This window comes from Phoxinus phoxinus (assembly GCF_949152265.1).
Source record: "Phoxinus phoxinus genome assembly, chromosome: 7".
Lineage (NCBI taxonomy): Eukaryota > Metazoa > Chordata > Actinopteri > Cypriniformes > Leuciscidae > Phoxinus > Phoxinus phoxinus.
The window spans coordinates 1,619,504-1,636,685 of record NC_136882.1 but is presented as its reverse complement, the minus strand read 5'-3'; the positions used below and the strand labels follow the sequence as shown (position 1 = coordinate 1,636,685).

General features: G+C 42.7%; 1 protein-coding gene across 1 annotated transcript; it reads right to left on the bottom strand.

The window, feature by feature from the left end:
- Window positions 1-8,459: 8,459 nt before the first annotated feature.
- LOC307002152 (uncharacterized protein) lies at window positions 8,460-14,135 on the bottom strand. The gene is made up of 2 exons (XM_079619462.1): window positions 14,083-14,135; window positions 8,460-10,321 (listed from the first exon to the last, which is right to left on the bottom strand). Exon 2 carries the CDS (start codon window positions 10,282-10,284, stop codon window positions 9,418-9,420), a length of 867 nt encoding a protein of 288 aa, XP_079475588.1. The 5' UTR covers window positions 10,285-10,321; window positions 14,083-14,135; the 3' UTR covers window positions 8,460-9,417.
- Window positions 14,136-17,182: the final 3,047 nt, after the last annotated feature.

Sequence of the window (17,182 nt, the reverse complement as noted above, 5' to 3'; positions counted from 1 at the left end):
CCTTCTCCCATTCCTCCTCTGGATCATCCAGATGGTCATTGGCAGACTTCAGGGCTGGACATGCGCTGGCTTGAGCAGGGGGACCTTGCGTGCGCTGCAGGAGTTTAATCCATGACGGCGTAGTGTGTTACTAATGGTTTTCTGTGAGACTGTGGTCCCAGCTCTCTTCAGGTCATTGACCAGGTCCTGCCGTGTAGTTGGGCTGACCCCTCACCTTCCTCATGATCATTGATGCCCCACGAGGTGAGATCTTGCATGGTGCCCCAGACCGAGGGAGATTGACCGTCATCTTGAACTTCTTCCATTTTCTAATAATTGCGCAAACAGTTGTTGCCTTCTCACCAAGCTGATGCCTATTGTCCTGTAGCCCATCCCAGCCTTGTGCAGGTCTACAGTTTATCCCTGATGTCCTTACACAGCTCTCTGGTCTTGGCCATTGTGGAGAGGTTGGAGTCTGTTTGATTGAGTGTGTGGACAGGTGTCTTTTATACAGGTAACGGGTTCAAACAGGTGCAGTTAATACAGGTAAAGAGTGGAGAACAGGTGCAGTTTATACAGGTAATTTACCTTTTTTTTACAGGTAATGAGTGAAGAATAGGAGGGTGTCTTAAAGAAAAACTAACAGGTTTGTGAGAGCCCGAATTCTTACTGGTTGGTAGGTGATCAAATACTTATGTCATGCAATAAAATGTTAATTCATTATTTAAAAATCATATAATGTGATTTTCTGGATTTTTGCATTAGATTCCATCTCTCACAGTTGAAGAGTACCTATGATATAAATTACAGACTTCTACATGCTTTGGAAGTAGGAAAACCTGCAAAATCGACAGTGTATCAAATACTTGTTCTCCCCACTGTGTATTATATAGACTCATTACATGCAAAGTGAGATATTTCAAGCCTTTATTTGTTATAATATTGAGGATTATGGCTTACAGCTTATGAAACCTTTTCTTTTATTGAATATTGAAATTAAAGGGGAAATGAAGTAGTCAATCAAGTTTACATGATTTACAAGATGGATTTCCACTATAATCAACAATTATATAAGAAACATGACAAATGTAAACATATAAAAGAAAAAACGGTTTATCTTTCGCGGCCAGGGGGCCACCATTGTGCAGTATTGTAACCTGTGACGTCACGGGGTTGGTTGGCTTTAAAGGCTCTGTCTACACCACAGTGTTTTGATTATATACAACAATGTACAGAAATGTATTTGATTAACTATATAAAGCCTACCTTCATGGAGAAAAAAAAAGTTTAAATATTATTATTTTTAATGACATTCATGTGCAATGGGGAGAGTAATACAGCAGTATTTTCCTATGAACCACCGGGTTTCATGTTTTTTTTTTTAAATCTGTTATCCACATTAGTTCACTTTCTGTTAATTTATTTAAGTGTAGAGCAAGCTTCCATGCAGATCTGGGTGCTTGCTGTGTGAAAAGTCGATCAATAAATGGATATGGCAAAGGAAGTGCATTTAAACTCACTTCAGCGCGTATTAATGCGGGAGGCGCGTGCGATTTGTCCGAGGAGTCGGATTTCGGTACACCTGTTCAGTGTGGTAAATGTGCGCGCCATGGTGATGTAGGATTGACCACGCAATTCATGGTCAAGATCAGCCTCTTGACAGCGGGTGGACTCTGACACGGTGGGCATCGCAGTACAACAGCCACACTGACACTAGGTAGCGTTGCCAACCCGCTCTTCGCCTCAAACCACCACCGGCTGTTCGACATAACCACGTACCACTGCTCGGTTCCCACGCCATATCGGCTCAAATAAATATGCAATGGGACACACAGGCTCAACAGGTCTTTCAAGTTCGTCTTCCTCCATTTCAAATCAAGTGCGTATTCAGTCCCGTCCAGGAACGCTTCACTCTCTTCACTCACTAACGGAACCAACCAACCCCGTTACATAGGCTGTGACGTCACTCCAAAATGGCGACTAGCTAGCTAGATAGATAGATAAAAATTACGAAAATAATTTTGTCATATCTGTGGTTTTAACAACTTTTTAAAATACAATTTTAGGCAAGGTGATTTTTCTAATATATGTAGCTACTACCAGTGCAGTGGACGTTTCAGTTCCCCTTTAAATTATAACAAATAAAGGCTTGAAATATCTCACTTTGCATGTCATGAGTCTATATAATATATTAGTTTCACCTGTATGTGTATTTAGTTATAAAATGTCCGCTGGTTTGTCTAGATGAGACTCTTATTCCTCGGCTGGATCGTGAGAGACTTTGAAGCTGAAACTCACATCTGGACCTTCGACCCGCTGGACCATTGAAGTCACTATATGGAGAACATCTGGAGTGTGTTCCTCACAAACCTGCATTTCTGTTCCACTGAAGAGAGAAAGACGTGAACATCTTGAATGACGTGCGGGTAAAGGAGTAAATGATCAGGAGATGTTAATTCTGAAGTGAACAACTCCTTTAAAAGAGCGAGAGCTTCTTATTTCTGTAGTGAAAACTGAACTCTCAGATCCTCGTGAAGAATCTGAGCAAGAGAAACACACAGAAACATGATTCATCTGCACATCCACAGACTATCATATATATATATATATATATATATATATATTTTTTTTTATTCAAATCTTTTTAAAATATGGCTAAATCAAGCTGAGGTAAAATAATATACGTTTTTTTTTCTTCCGTGGACTGGTGGGGGGTAGTATTGTAACAAAACAGTAGCTGGGGAAGACAAGCAGTCCAATCCCTCTTCCTTGTTGCCGGCAGGGTCCGCAAAAGATTATGTAGAGTTCGGTTGAACCGTTCAAACTGCCCATTGCCTGCAGGATGATACGGGGTAGTTCGTGACTTAGAAACACCATATAGGCCACACAATTGCTGGATCAAAGAGCTGTCAAAACTCCGTCCCTGATCGGAGTGCAGCTGGCTTGGTACCCCGAATTTATAGAACCACTCTGTAACCAAAACATGGGCCACGGTAGAAGCACGTTGGTCACGAGTGGGAACAGCTTGAGTAAATTTTGAGAAAATGTCAGTCATGATGAGAACATTTTCCATTCCATTTTGGGCCGGCTCAAGGAGGGTAAAATCAATCGCCAATATTTAATTTGGACGTGACGCAAGGAGGTGGTTCATAAAGGTACGCACCACTGGCAGAGAGTCCTTAGAAAACTGGCATCGGTCACACTCCTGGCACCATTGTCTCACCTCCAAAGACATCCCAGGCCAGTAACACCGCTGGCGGACCAGCTCCAGGGTTCGTTCCACCCCCTGATGTCCATGCCCCTGATGCAACTGAGTGAGCACTTCTCCCTTCAATGACATAGGGAGGACCAACTGCAGCACTTCCTCACCCCCATCAGGACGTAATATGCGACGGTATAGCACTCCTTCCTGCTCCACAAGACGATCCCATTGTCTCAGTAGTGATAACACTGGCTTTGGAAGCTTCTGCCGCTCCTCAGATGTTGGCTGGCGTTTTGTCCACCAAAAGGACAACAACTCCTTGATGACAGGGTCCTCCATCTGCAAAGCACACAAACTAGCAGGGGCATAACAGGGCAAAACAGAAATGGCTGCTTGCACTACCTGAGAAGCAGGCTCCACAGGGACTTTGTGAAAAGACCCCAGCTCTGGGCAGCTCTCCAAAATTCCCACTTCAGTAGGCTCCACATATTGTCGTGAGAGGGCATCTGCATTTTGATTCACTTTGCCAGACCTGTACTTGTTGACATAATCAAACACAGCCAATTCAGCTACCCAACGCTGCTCAGTAGCACCCAATTTAGGAGTGGTAAGATGACTTAAAGGATTATTATCCGTGTACACAGAACACTTCTGGCCCAACAAATATTCTCGAAACTTTTCGGTCATGGCCCATTTTAGGGCCAGAAATTCCAGTTTCATGAAGCTATAATTTGTCATATTACGTTCGGCAGGTCTCAAACTTCGGCTGGCGTAGGCAATAGGTCTAATTTTGCCCTCCTGCTCCTGGGAGAGAACAGCGCCCAGGCCAAGATGACTGGCATCAACCTCTAGGATGAAGGGTAGAGAAAAGTTAGAATAGGCCAAGACTGGTGCTGTAATGAGCTTCCTTTTAAGGCCCTCAAAGCTGTTCTCACACTCCCCAGTCCATACTGTGGGGAGGCTCTTTCCAGAACCCTTCCTCTTCTTTGAGCCCACCAATTCAGCTACCAGACGATGTAGCGGGGCTGCCAGTGCTGCAAACCCCTCCACAAACAGTCTATAATAGCTCGCAAATCCAAGAAAGGACCTTAACTCAGAGACGTGTGCAGGCCTTCTCCACTCAGCCACAGCCGTAATTTTCTCAGGATCTGTTGAGACCCCATCCGGAGATATTACGTGCCCCAAGTAACCCACCTCTCGTTTGAGGAATGAACACTTATCCAGCTGGGCTTTCAGGCCTTGTTGTTTTAGCCGCTCCAGCACACTTTCCAGCCGTACTAGATGTTCTGAAACAGAGGGGGAGAACACAATGACATCATCCAAATACAACAACAACGACTGGCAATGCTGGGCCCCGAACATCCTGTCCATCAGCCTCTGAAAGGTACTTGGAGCATTGCACAGGCCGAAGGCCATCCGATTCCACTCGAAGAGGCCAAAGGGAGTACAAAAGGCAGTTTTGGGCTTATCTTTTTCAGTCACTGGAACCTGATTATACCCACTCGCCAAGTCCATCGTTGTAAACCACTGAGCACCAGAGAGGGCATCAAGAGACTCTTCGATTCTTGGAAGAGGGAATGCATCGTTCCTAGTCTTCCCATTCAGTTGCCGATAATCTACCCACATTCTGAGGTTACCATCCTTCTTCTTGACTAAAACAATGGGGGAGGCATAGGGGCTACTACTCTCCCGGATGATTTGTGCCTCTAGCAGCTGATTAATGTGGGCCTTAACTGTTTCATAATCTGAAGGAGGAATGTGGCGGTACCTCTGCCTAACTGGGGTCTCATCGATTAGGGGGATGTCATGAGATATCAACGTGGTACAACCCAAACCTGTTTCATGAGAGGAAAAAACAGAACTATACTTGTTAAGCAGCAATCTTACATCGTACTGATCTTGTTCAGAGAGGGGAGACAAATCTAAAGCATTTATCTTATCTTGGATAGTGTACACTTCAAGAGAAGTCACGGTTGCAGTAGCAGTCCTAACCTCTTTGACCTCAGCTGGTAAACTAACAACACTGATCATAGTAAGAGTACCAATTACAGTGCGAGGATATAATATAATATCTGTAGTCCCCACATTGACGACTGGAATGTATACCATACTACAAGTTACCCCAACCAGTGATGGAGAGGCCAACAACCCAGCTGGTAGCCCAGTGCTTGGAGGCTCAAATAAAACAGAAAGCCCAGCATACTGGGCAGAACATGTAACAGGCACAAGTTTAATAGTACCGCCCGGAACACGACAAACCCTTCTCCCCCGCACTCTTACCTGACCTAAAGTGTCCAGGGAGGGCTCGGCCTTAGCATGATGGCACTGCTGTAAAGCCTGGCGAACTGAACTTGGGGCCTGTATGACTGAGGGCACCTCCAACAACGCAGAACCATACTCTCCAAAGAGCTCGGCATAACATTCCTTGAGGACATTCATCCCGATCACCCCCGGAACTCTGGAACTACTCCCTGGAGGGTCTTTAACTACTAACACCCCACGTCTAGGCATTACCTTCCCACAAAGCTCCACATCCACCTCAATATACCCTACATATGGTATGGCTAGGCCATTGGCAGCCTGAAGCTGTAGCCAATGACAAGACTGGAGTCGAGCAGGCCCCAAAGCCATAAAATACTCAGAGAAAAAACTCTCCGTTATGGTAGACACCATCGACCCAGTGTCCACCAAACATGATACTACAACACCCCTCATGAGTACATCGACAAGAGGACATCAATTGAGGAATAGACTTTGCTTCTAAGGCAGCCTTCGAGCCCATCATACCCCCAATCGAACGGTGGCTCAACAGCTCAGTGGGTATTAGTTTTCCGACCGCCGGCTCAAACTACCAGAAGCACCCCCACGAGGAGGCGCACCAAAGGAGGACTGGGCCTGAGACAAAACCCTCTCCCCATCACACTCTCGGGCATAATGGCCCGGTTTTTGACATCGCCGACAAATAATCGAGCCCCCCCGTGGTGAAGGGCCCTGGCTACGCGGACTCTGTAGCAATCTGAAATTTTGGGTAAGCTGGTCTAGTTGACTTTGTTGTTGTTTCAACATTTCCTTTAATTCTGTGAGTTCTGAGCTAGAGGTAACACCAGGGGTAGGCATGTTCCCCTGAACCCCACACTGGAACCCATATGCTAAGGAGACCGACTGGCTACGATCCCGAATGCCTACTGATGTTCCCTCACGTTCCCACCTATTTGCCTCCCTACGAACATCCAACAAACTAGAGTCAGGTTTATCACGAACAAAACGCTTCAATTCCCTGCGAAGGGCACAGTCATAGACATACTCCACAAATTGATCGCGTAATAAAGTGTCTGCATTAGGCATAACATGGGGGGCATTCTTTTTAACCTTCTCCATTAAACACAATAAGGCATGTGAAAACTCCTGCAATGACTCACCGTCCTGTTGTTTTCGGGAGAAGAACGCTTCTTGTAGAGCTACATAGGACTGAGAACACCCATAAAGTTCCTGTAAAATAGCCAGAATTTTTACAGGATCCTCTCTCTCCTCTCGTGATCGGTATTTAATCTCCTCCCTTGCTTCCCCTTCTAAATGATCATACATAAAGAATGCTCGATCAACCGAAGATAAGTGACGGGCACGTACACTAGACTCTACTTCTTCCACCCACTCAAGTAGGCTTAACCCACTCCTGCCTCTAAACATTGAACAACGCCTTTCCCTAGGGACATATAACACTCTCTCCGTGGCCGGGAAGGCAGAAGAGGGAACACCGATTGCCGGAGCATTACTGCTTGTAGGGCCTACGGGTGCTGCTTGACGCAGACGTGCATTATCTGCCTCCAACCGGGCTACCAACTCCTGCAATTGTTGTAAGTCCTCTGCCATGACGGCTACAAAATAACTACAAAACAAAAACAAAAAAAAGGGACAAAGAAAAAAAGAAAAACAACAAACGAACACCTGGCTAACCTAATGGAGCCTACTGCTGTTTTGTCTCCCCCAAAAAAAAATTAATTAGGCAGAACGTCTCAGCCTCAACTGGGAAAGTTCCCTGCCGACTACGCCAGAATGTGGCGAGATGGTGAGGCGGAGACCAAAATGATAACTAAGATAAGCAAAAATAACTCACATTAAGATACTCAGTCTTAACTGTAGCCAACTACGCCACCTAGGGACTTTAACCCCAGGATATACCAGTATTCAGAGTAAATATAAAAACACAGGTTCGTTCTTCCCAGAGAGGACTGAGACAGTTCTGTCAATTAAAATACATTTTTATTATATTAAAATATAATTCACATGACAATCACGAATAAGTACCTTCAATACATTTACCTTTTACATTACCCACACATACCAAAAAAAAGGTACTTGAAATAAAGAAAAGGAAGAAAAGAAACTAAAATAAAGATTCAAACACTGAGGGCAGCACTCGGGTCATCAGACACTAACAGGGAAAAAGAATCCTGCCTCACCCCAAACAGCAATACTCACTACAACCACACACAATAGTGTTGCACACTAGAAAGGCAATGAGAAACTCACACTCAAGTGTTAACCACTACACCCCAAATAGAAAGGGGGGCAAAGTACCCTTTTACCAATGGCCACAGGAGACCCCCCAAGCGCTTACCTCAAGTACAGATAACAAAACAAAACCTTTATAAATCAACCCCAAGGGAAAACTCATATACCCCCCTAAATTAATGTTTAAACAAAAGCTTGTTCTTCAGTAAACTTCCCCCGTAGGAAGCACTTCGTCTACAAAATACAAATTATATTGGAGAAACAGAAAATCAGATAGCACAAGTTAAAACAATTACTAACAAAAGGAAATACCACAAAACAAAAACAATAATGAAAAAATAAAACAAAATTCAGAATGGAAACAAAACAGCAGCGTAATCCGGGTCTGTGTGTCCTGCCATTAAAGACACGCTTACACCGCTCAGAGCTGGAAGCAAGCCTGTTAGGCACGTCCCTCCGACCTGCACGCGCACACACACACACAGCCGTGAAATTTAAGTGTTTTTTATAAACATGAAAGTCCACCAGGAAAGAGATCATACTCACTGCGTTAACAATGATTCTAACACGACTGTCTGAGAATCTCGCTGCACTCGAACTGTGTAGTGACTGCAGAACACAGGCTTTAAATTACACACCAATATTATGAAATCACATTCTACGTTCCACTCATTCACATACCTGATCGAACAATGGACAGAATGCCCCGAACCACACGACTCCACTAGGAAAAAGGCAACCAGGACGCAAGGATAACGCACACCCAGCCGTTTGAGCGTTCCACTTTTATTATTAGTGCAATCAAGGTAATAATTAACCAGCCGGTTACCTGATACTTCTAAATCTACTGGCCATATAATTCCAGTTCTCCACCAGGGGGAGTTATAGGGGAAATTCCCAATCCACTACACATTGTTGAAGTCAAACACTTTCTGCTAGAAAAGATTATTTGGAAAAAAAGCTCTCACCATATACATTTTGTATCCGCAACAAAGTTGAAGAATTACACTTAAGAATCTTGCATATACCCAACCAACCAAATCACACTGAATTGTAATTTATTTAAATTCAGTTACATAGAATACAAGCATATAAAGAGTCAAATGACCAAAAAAAAAAAAAAATCACACAGGTAAGTAAAATAACATACACATGAATTGAAGTGGAAATATAGATATAAAAGCAACGATTACAATAAAGATTAAATAAGATTATCAGAAGTCAAGAGAAATCTACTCTAAGAGGAGGATATAGCAGGAAGAGGAGGAGTCATAACAGGAAGTTAATTCGTGACATCACAACAATCAAATGGCGAGTGTGCGACTTCTGGACACCAGTTTATTTCTCCAGTAGACGGCCTCATTTCTCCTTGGGATTCCACTATTTCCTCTATAGTGAAAAATGAGTATATATTCCTCTAAGTGAAAAATGACTAAAAGATACTTTGATCTTTCTACAGAATTATTTAATTATCGATTATATTTCTATCGATTCATTAGCAGACACTTTTCAAGTGAACTAGTACACAAGTTTTATAAATAAGACATCATTAATTGTTCACTAAAATGCCTTTGCTTATTAAATTAATGAAACAAACCCACACAAACTCTTAAACATGTAATTAGCATAATATGCCTATCGTAAATGATTATTTGCTCTGATATAATGCCAGACTTCACGTTTAATTTGCAGACTTATTAATAGAAACCGTTCACTGCATAGTTTCATATCAAATACGCGTGAGCTTGTCTAATCGCTGTGGACTGTCTGTATAGAGTCAGGCTCACGGGGGAGTGATCAGACAGATCTATATCATTGAGTATCTCACAACTAGTGACATATTTCACATCATCCTCCAACATGAACACATAGTCTAATCTGGACATGGACTTGTGTGTGTATCTACGCTCTCCAGGATGCTTTTCTCTCCAGACATCTGACAGCTTCACTTTACTCAAGAGCTCTTTCACTATTTTTCTCCGTGCAGCGTGTTGTGGCTTATCTGTGTGCGCATCCAGCTCAGGGTCAAGTGTCGTGTTAAAGTCTCCACCAATCACAAGCCTGCATTTAAAAGCATCTGACCCTTCTAAAATCTCCAACATGAGATCACGGATCTGAGCGTCAGCAACACGATGGTAGTACACACTTACAAACGTGTACTTCTGCTGGTCAATCTCAACATGAACCCAAGAGTAATATCCACCCTCACTGAAAGCTTTCAGAAGTGTGTGTGGTTTATTGACGATGATGGCGACTCCTTTCCTGCCTGACCTGAAGTATGTCATGTACATCGTCTTCTCCTCCTGAGTGTCCGCTGTTTCTCTGCATGTCTGATCTTCCAGTTTTACTAGGGCATATTTCTCTGATAAGGCCTCAGTGATGATTTCCCAGTTTTTATTATAATCTTTAGGATCTTTCATTTCACCAATGTGAGTCTCTTGCAGAAGCACAACATCATATCGGTCAAAGATCTCCAGTAGTTTAGTTTTACGCTCCTTCTTCGTAAGCTGCTTCTCCTCAAGTTTTGTTTTCAGGCCATTAATGTTACAGGAGAGAACTCTGATTGTAGCACTCTCTGGTGCAGATACCATTATGAGGAAGATCTTTCACTGTTGTTTGTGAAGTGTACTGTAAACACACACACACACACACATACATACATGTCTGGTTTACTATCTTTGTGAGGACTCTCCATAGACATGAGGGTTTTTATACTGTACAAACTATTCTGTCCCCTTACACTGCCCCTATCCCTAAACCTGCACATCACACACACACACACACACACACACACACACACACACACACACACACACACACACACAACCCTTACACTGCCCCTATCCCTAAACCTACCCATCACACACACACACACACACACACCCTGAGAGGGAACGAGACGCTGCGTCGAGACGCGGTGGGAACGCCCTGCGTGATTGCGTCGTGAACCAAGTGTGTAATCAGTCCAATAGAAAGACGAGACGTCATAGGTGGGTGACGTCATCGACCAGGAAGCTATAAAGCACCCTTGAGATCAGACCGCGCTAGCTTCTGAAAAGCCTGAAGCAAGTCGATCACAGGAATGCTGGGAGCATGGCAAGGCGACGCAGCGTCTCGTTACCTCTCAGGGAACCAGGGTTACATACGTAACCTGAGACGTTCCCTTTCAAGGGAACTCGAGCTGCGTTGAGACGCATTGGGAACCATATACCCACGATGCCATATGACAAATGCCTGTTCTGTGTGAAGTCAATGTGCACACTAAGAAGAAGCACCCTAGACCCTGGAGTGGAGTCTCGGTCCATGTCATAAAATCTAACAAATGTATGCGGTGAGGACCAGCCTGCCGCATCACAGATGTCGTGGAGAGAAACTCCTGAAATTAAAGCCTAGAGGCAGCCATACTCCTCGTAGAATGGGCCCGGACCGCCAAAGGTGAAGGCTGTCCAGCCGCTACATAAGCAAGTGAGATAGCCTCAACTACTCGCTTGCTCAATATCTGTCTTTAGGTTTTCCTGATTAAGGTGGAGGACAGAAGGCCTGCAACACAATTGACCCGCAAATTGAGTAGGGACCTAGGAATACAACCCGGCCTGGGGTGAAGAAAGACTACCGCCATACCAGGTGCAAATCCAAGTACGTGCAGGCCTCAGCCTCATGTACCACGGAGAAGACGACATAAGGATGTCTCCTCAGAGATAACCCAGCAAAGAAACATTCATTGCAGAAATCAAGTAATGTACCATAGGGCAGATAACAAGATTCAGAAGGTGGTCTCCGCACCCGGCAGAGAACAGTTTCTATTTCAATGCATATTTAGTCTTCTCGTGGAGGGAGCTCTAGACTGGAGTATGGTCTCCACGACCTCGGTCGAGAGACCCGAATCTATGAGCTGGGCCGCCTCAGAGGCCGAGCCCACAGCATCCATGACTCCAGATGAGGGTAACTCCCGGGAGCAAAGATATCGGGAAATGCGTACAGGTGTAGCCTCGACCACACCTAATACATCGCATCCAGTCCAAGCGGAGCTGGATGCGTCAGGGATAACCACAAAGGCAAAGTTTTAATTGAAGTTCTCCCAAAGGAGCTCCACCACCTCGGGGTGAAGTCTCCATTCCCCGGGCCTCAGCCCCTGCCTCAACAGGATATCTGCTCTGATATACGAGACCATCAGTGTGCTGTCCGGAAGGACAGGCACATGGTGACCTCTCGGGTCTGACAGGAAGTATTGAGATTCTCGGAATACCGCCATCACTTCTAGCCAATTATGTGCAAAAAGGAGATGGTCCTGCCAAAGACCTCCTCGGAGGATCGTATGGGAACGCTGACACTTCGGAGGGCGCAGAGGAGAAATGATTTCTCAAAACCGTTCCTACCCCGGAGGGGACCACCCTCAGAAGCCTGCAGCCTTGGCGTCAGGCTTCTTCTTCCAAGCTATTTTAGAGATAAAACAGTCCTTAGATCTTGCATATCTCTAACTGGCTAGACAGCGACCGCCACCCAGGTCCCCTTCGATTGTGGATGAGCCCGAATGGCGACGCTCTATTTTACACTTTATGCTGCGAGGAGCTTTAGTAGGCTGAGACTGCTCCCGCCCAGCAGTCTCTGGAACATTAGATCGGTGAGGAAGACACCTCTGGAACTCCGCTGAATAGTTTATATCTTCATTTTATTGAAAGCGAAGCATTCAGAAGAACAGACATATTTTATCTTTATTTTTCTTTACATCAGAATAACGTATATATATATATATATATATATATATATATATATATATATATATATCACTCCGTGGCCACCAGCAGGAAACAACCGAACTGGCAGCGCTGCGACCCTCCTCAGAGTAGTTTATCTGTTGCGCAACGCAAATCTCGAATAGCGTCAGTGCTGACATCCTCACATTCATCCATGTCCTTATATTTAAATATATATATACCGACCAGTGCTGCCTAATAATATTTATCTATTATTTATGATGGCTGGTGGGTAACGTCGGGGCTATAATGACACCGACTCGGGAGAGAGATAGCAGTAGCGTCTCTTTAACCCGAGGCTCTGTCATACCATGATATTTAATACCCATAACATTACTATAGTAGAAGTTTGGGGAAAAACACATAAAATAGAAACCGGTTTATTCCACGATCTCAACACCTCAGTGTGGAGATAGGGAAAAAACAGTATTCCCCGACGAGGAGGCTGAGATATAGAGATTTCCTTATATTCTCACTCTCATCATGTTGGCTGGCCAGAAAATATTTAACTTAGCAAAGCACTAGATAAAACCTCATTTTATAAGCTCCTCTTTATTCAACAGCGTTATGAGATGACTTATTTATTTATTTATTGAAAACTCATAAACATCTGCCTTATTCATTATAATTATAAAAATATACATAAATATATTTTTACAAAACACTAACGATACCAATTCCTCAGAACTGGAGATCGCAGCATAAGTGCATCATCGCGGGGAGGAGAAACGCAGAGCGTGCTTCTCCTCGAGATAAGGCACTGGATCTGGCAGGTGAAAGCCGAGATAGGGCGGCGCCCGTCTCAACCCCCGCTGTCAGATCCGTTTGCGAACCCCACGATGCGAGTCGCCGCCGCGCATATATATATATATATATATATATATATTGCAACTTGACAGACAACAATAAATATGACAAGGACAGACACAGATTGCTTGCTTCAGGCTTTTCAGAAGCTAGCGCGGTCTGATCTCAGGGGTGTTTTATAGCTTCCTGGTCGATGACGTCACCCACCTATGACGTCTCGTCTTTCCATTGGACTGATTACACACGTGCTTCATGACGCAATCACGCAGGGCGTTCCCACCGCGTCTCGACGCAGCTCGAGTTCCCTTGAAAGGGAACAGGTACACACACACACACACACACACACACACACACACACACACACACACACACACACACTCAATTTATTTAATTTCTAACACTTTATAATAAGGTTCATTAGTTAATATTACTTAATGTATTTACTAACATAAACTAATCAATACATTTGTTACTGTATTTATTAATCGTTGTTAATGTTAGTTAATAATAATCCAGCTGTTCGTTGTGTGTTCATGTTAGTTCACAGTGCATTAACTAGTTAACTAATACAACCTTTGATTTTCAATAATGTATTAGTAAATATTAAAATTAATATAAACTAAGATTAATAAATGCTGTAGAAGTCTTGTGCATTCTTAGTTCATGTTAACTAATGAACCTTATTGTAAAGTGTTACCAATATATTTTTGGTAATAGAGTTGAGATTCAACACATTAACTTTTATATCATGTTTCTTTATCACTGTAGACCTCATGACAGCTGCCCATATGAAGTTCACTAACTCAAAGTCATTAAAGACACACATACCTGGATGTTCACAGCAGTGCTTCCAGTGTTACGAGCTCAAGCGCAGTCTTCAGGACACACACATCTGAACACATCACAGGTTATATATGTCACAGGTTATATATGATGTTCTGGGTGTGGCGAGTGGCGTGTTCATTCATACCAATATAATCTTTAAAATCTCTCATTGATTACTGATGATGCGCCACATTGCTGATCATGTTGAGCCAGTTCAGGAATCTGATCCATTTGCTTTCTTTGTTTCCTCATGATTCTCACATAACCATGAAATATATTATCTATGATATTCAGTCAGGAGCAGCTGATGAATGTAGATTTGTTGTCACTAATATGTTGTCATTGAATGAAAGGACGGATGAGTTTACCTCACACACTGGCTAAAACGGCTGCTTTCTCAGCACTTCAGCAGTAGCAGCATATGACCAAATAGTCCAAATGTACATGATTTTTGACAATCATGACCTCTCTCTTGTTGTTAAGTGCGTCTTTAGTAACTTCTACAATAGGACATTTTAATGTATTTGCAAATTGCAATTTAATACTTTAATGTCTTGCAAAACTCATAATTTCAAAACTCAGTGTTTACTTCGCCTCTTTAGCCCCGTGTTGGGAATGTTACTTTGGAAATGTAATCGATTACAGATTACACTAAATTTAAATTTAGTGTAACTATTTCAATACTTTATTAAAGTAATTTAAGTGATTAGATATGATTACTTTTTGATTACTTGTCTAATTTCCAGCACTGGTACAGATATCACTCTTAGACAGATTGTCTGAAGAGCCGGTCAAAAGCTTTTCTAAACGTCCGGAAGCACATCAAAAATAGGCAAAGCCACACATTAATATTATTCCACATATTCTAGCTTTCTACAGAAAATATACAGATGTAACCGCTTTGTAATTGTTAACATTTTCATAAGTAACTAATTTAATTATACATTTTTTCTCAGTAACTGATTACAGTTGCATGTAATTAAATTGCGTAACTCTGTTACATGTAATAGTGACTCGTCAACACTGTGTGTGTATGACTATTGTTTTCTATAATGAATTGGAAATCATAGTTTTGTAAACTAGTGTGTGTATTCTGGATATACTGAGGGTCTGACCCGTGTCAGGAACGCAGGAACAGTGTTTACTCATCTAGCCGAGCTAACAGAGAATTAATATGTCAAGTCAAGTCAAGTCATCTTTATTTATATAGCGCTTTTTACAATACAGATTGTATCAAAGCAGCTTCACAGTGATAACATGAAAATAATACAAAAAACTATTTCATCATCGTCCACCTTTAAGGCAGATCTATAATATTGTTGAATATTAAATGTCCCCAACTAAGCAAGCCAGAAGGTAAGGCAACAGCGGCAAGGAACCAAAACTCCATCAGGGACAGAATGGAGAAAAAAACCTTGGGAGAACCCAGGCTCAGTCGGGGGCCAGTTCTCCTCTGGCCAATGAGTGAACAGTGTATGAAGTTCAGAATGAATCGGAGTATTTGTCCAGTTCCGGTTGGTTGAAGTCGGAGTGGAGAGGAGGAGAGACTGGTTGACACTTCAGGTCAGCGGCGTCATCGTGTCCTGGCGCTGGTCCTTCATCAGATCTGGATACGGCCTGGTTCCGGTGGACAGCGGTAAACCTCGGGATAGACAGAGAGACTAATATTAGCGTAGACGCCATCCTTCTTATGATGTACCAAGTACATCAGGATTACGGGAAGTGTTCCCGGTCCCGGCTGTTCTAAACTATGCAGCCTAATTATAGAAGTCTATAATGTGTTATGTGTATGCTAGGCCGAAGAGATGTGTTTTTAGTCTAGATTTGAACTGACAGAGTGTGTCTGCTTCCCGGACAATGGTAGGAAGACTGTTCCAGAGTTTTGGTGCTAAATAGGAAAAGGATCTACCGCCAGCAGTCGATTCTGATATTCTAGGTATTATTAACTGGCCGGAATTTTGAGATCGCAGTAGACGTGAAGGACTATAATGCGTTAAGAGCTCGCTCAAGTACTGCGGAGCTAAACCATTTAGTGCTTTGTAAGTGATCAGCAATATTTTAAAATGTATACGATGTTTAATAGGCAGCCAATGCAGTGTTGACAGAACGGGGCTAATATGGTCATACTTCCTGGTTCTAGTAAGAACTCGAGCGGCTGCGTTTTGAACTAGCTGTAGTTTGTTTATTAAGCGTGCAGGGCAACCACCCAGTAGAGCATTACAATAATCTAGCCTTGAGGTCATAAACGCATCAACTAATTGTTCTGCATTATTCATTGAGAGCATATGACGTAATTTAGATATATTTTTAAGATGGAAGAAAGCGGTTTTACAGATACTAGACACATGACTTTCAAATGAAAGATTGGTATCAAAGAGCACACCCAAGTTCCTAACCGACGACGAAGACTTAACAGAGCAGCCATCAAGTGTTAGACAGTACTCTAGGTTATTACGTGTGGAAGTTTTTTGTCCAATAATTAGAATCTGTTTTTTTTCAGAATTTAGTAGTAGGAAATTACTAGTCATCCAATTTTTTATATCAGCTATGAATTCCGTTAATTTTGTGAATTGGTAGGTTTCGTTGTGTACTGGTTTCGTAATTAACTAATTGCTAACACTTTACAATACGGTTCACTAGTTAACATTAATGTATTAACTAACATGAACTAACAATGAGCAATACATTTGTTACTGTGTTTATTCATCTTTGTTAATGATAGTAAAAAATCCAGCTGTTCATGTTAGTTCACAGTGCATTAACTAATGCTAACAAATACAACCTTTGATTTTAATAACGTATTAGTATATTTACATTTAGTCATTTAGCAGATGCCTTTGTCTAAAGCTACAAATGAGGACTAAAGCAAGCGAGTCATCGTGAGAACAACTCAAGAAGTGCTCAAAACACACAGTTCAGACATTGCTCATACGCCAGACAAGGGAGGATTAAGGAAAAGGAAAGGTTTTTTTAAATGCTCACAGAGGAGATGAGTTTTCAGCTGTCTTTTGAATGCAGTCAGGGATTCTGCATTGAGATGAGGGTGGGGAGATTATTACACCAGCATGAAACCGTGAATGAGAATGTTCTGGAGAGTGATTTA

What these genes read in the sequence shown, in the direction of transcription:
- LOC307002152 (XM_079619462.1), bottom strand. Translation starts at nt 10,284, where the DNA reads ATGGTATCTGCACCAGAGAGTGCTACAATCAGAGTTCTCTCCTGTAAC.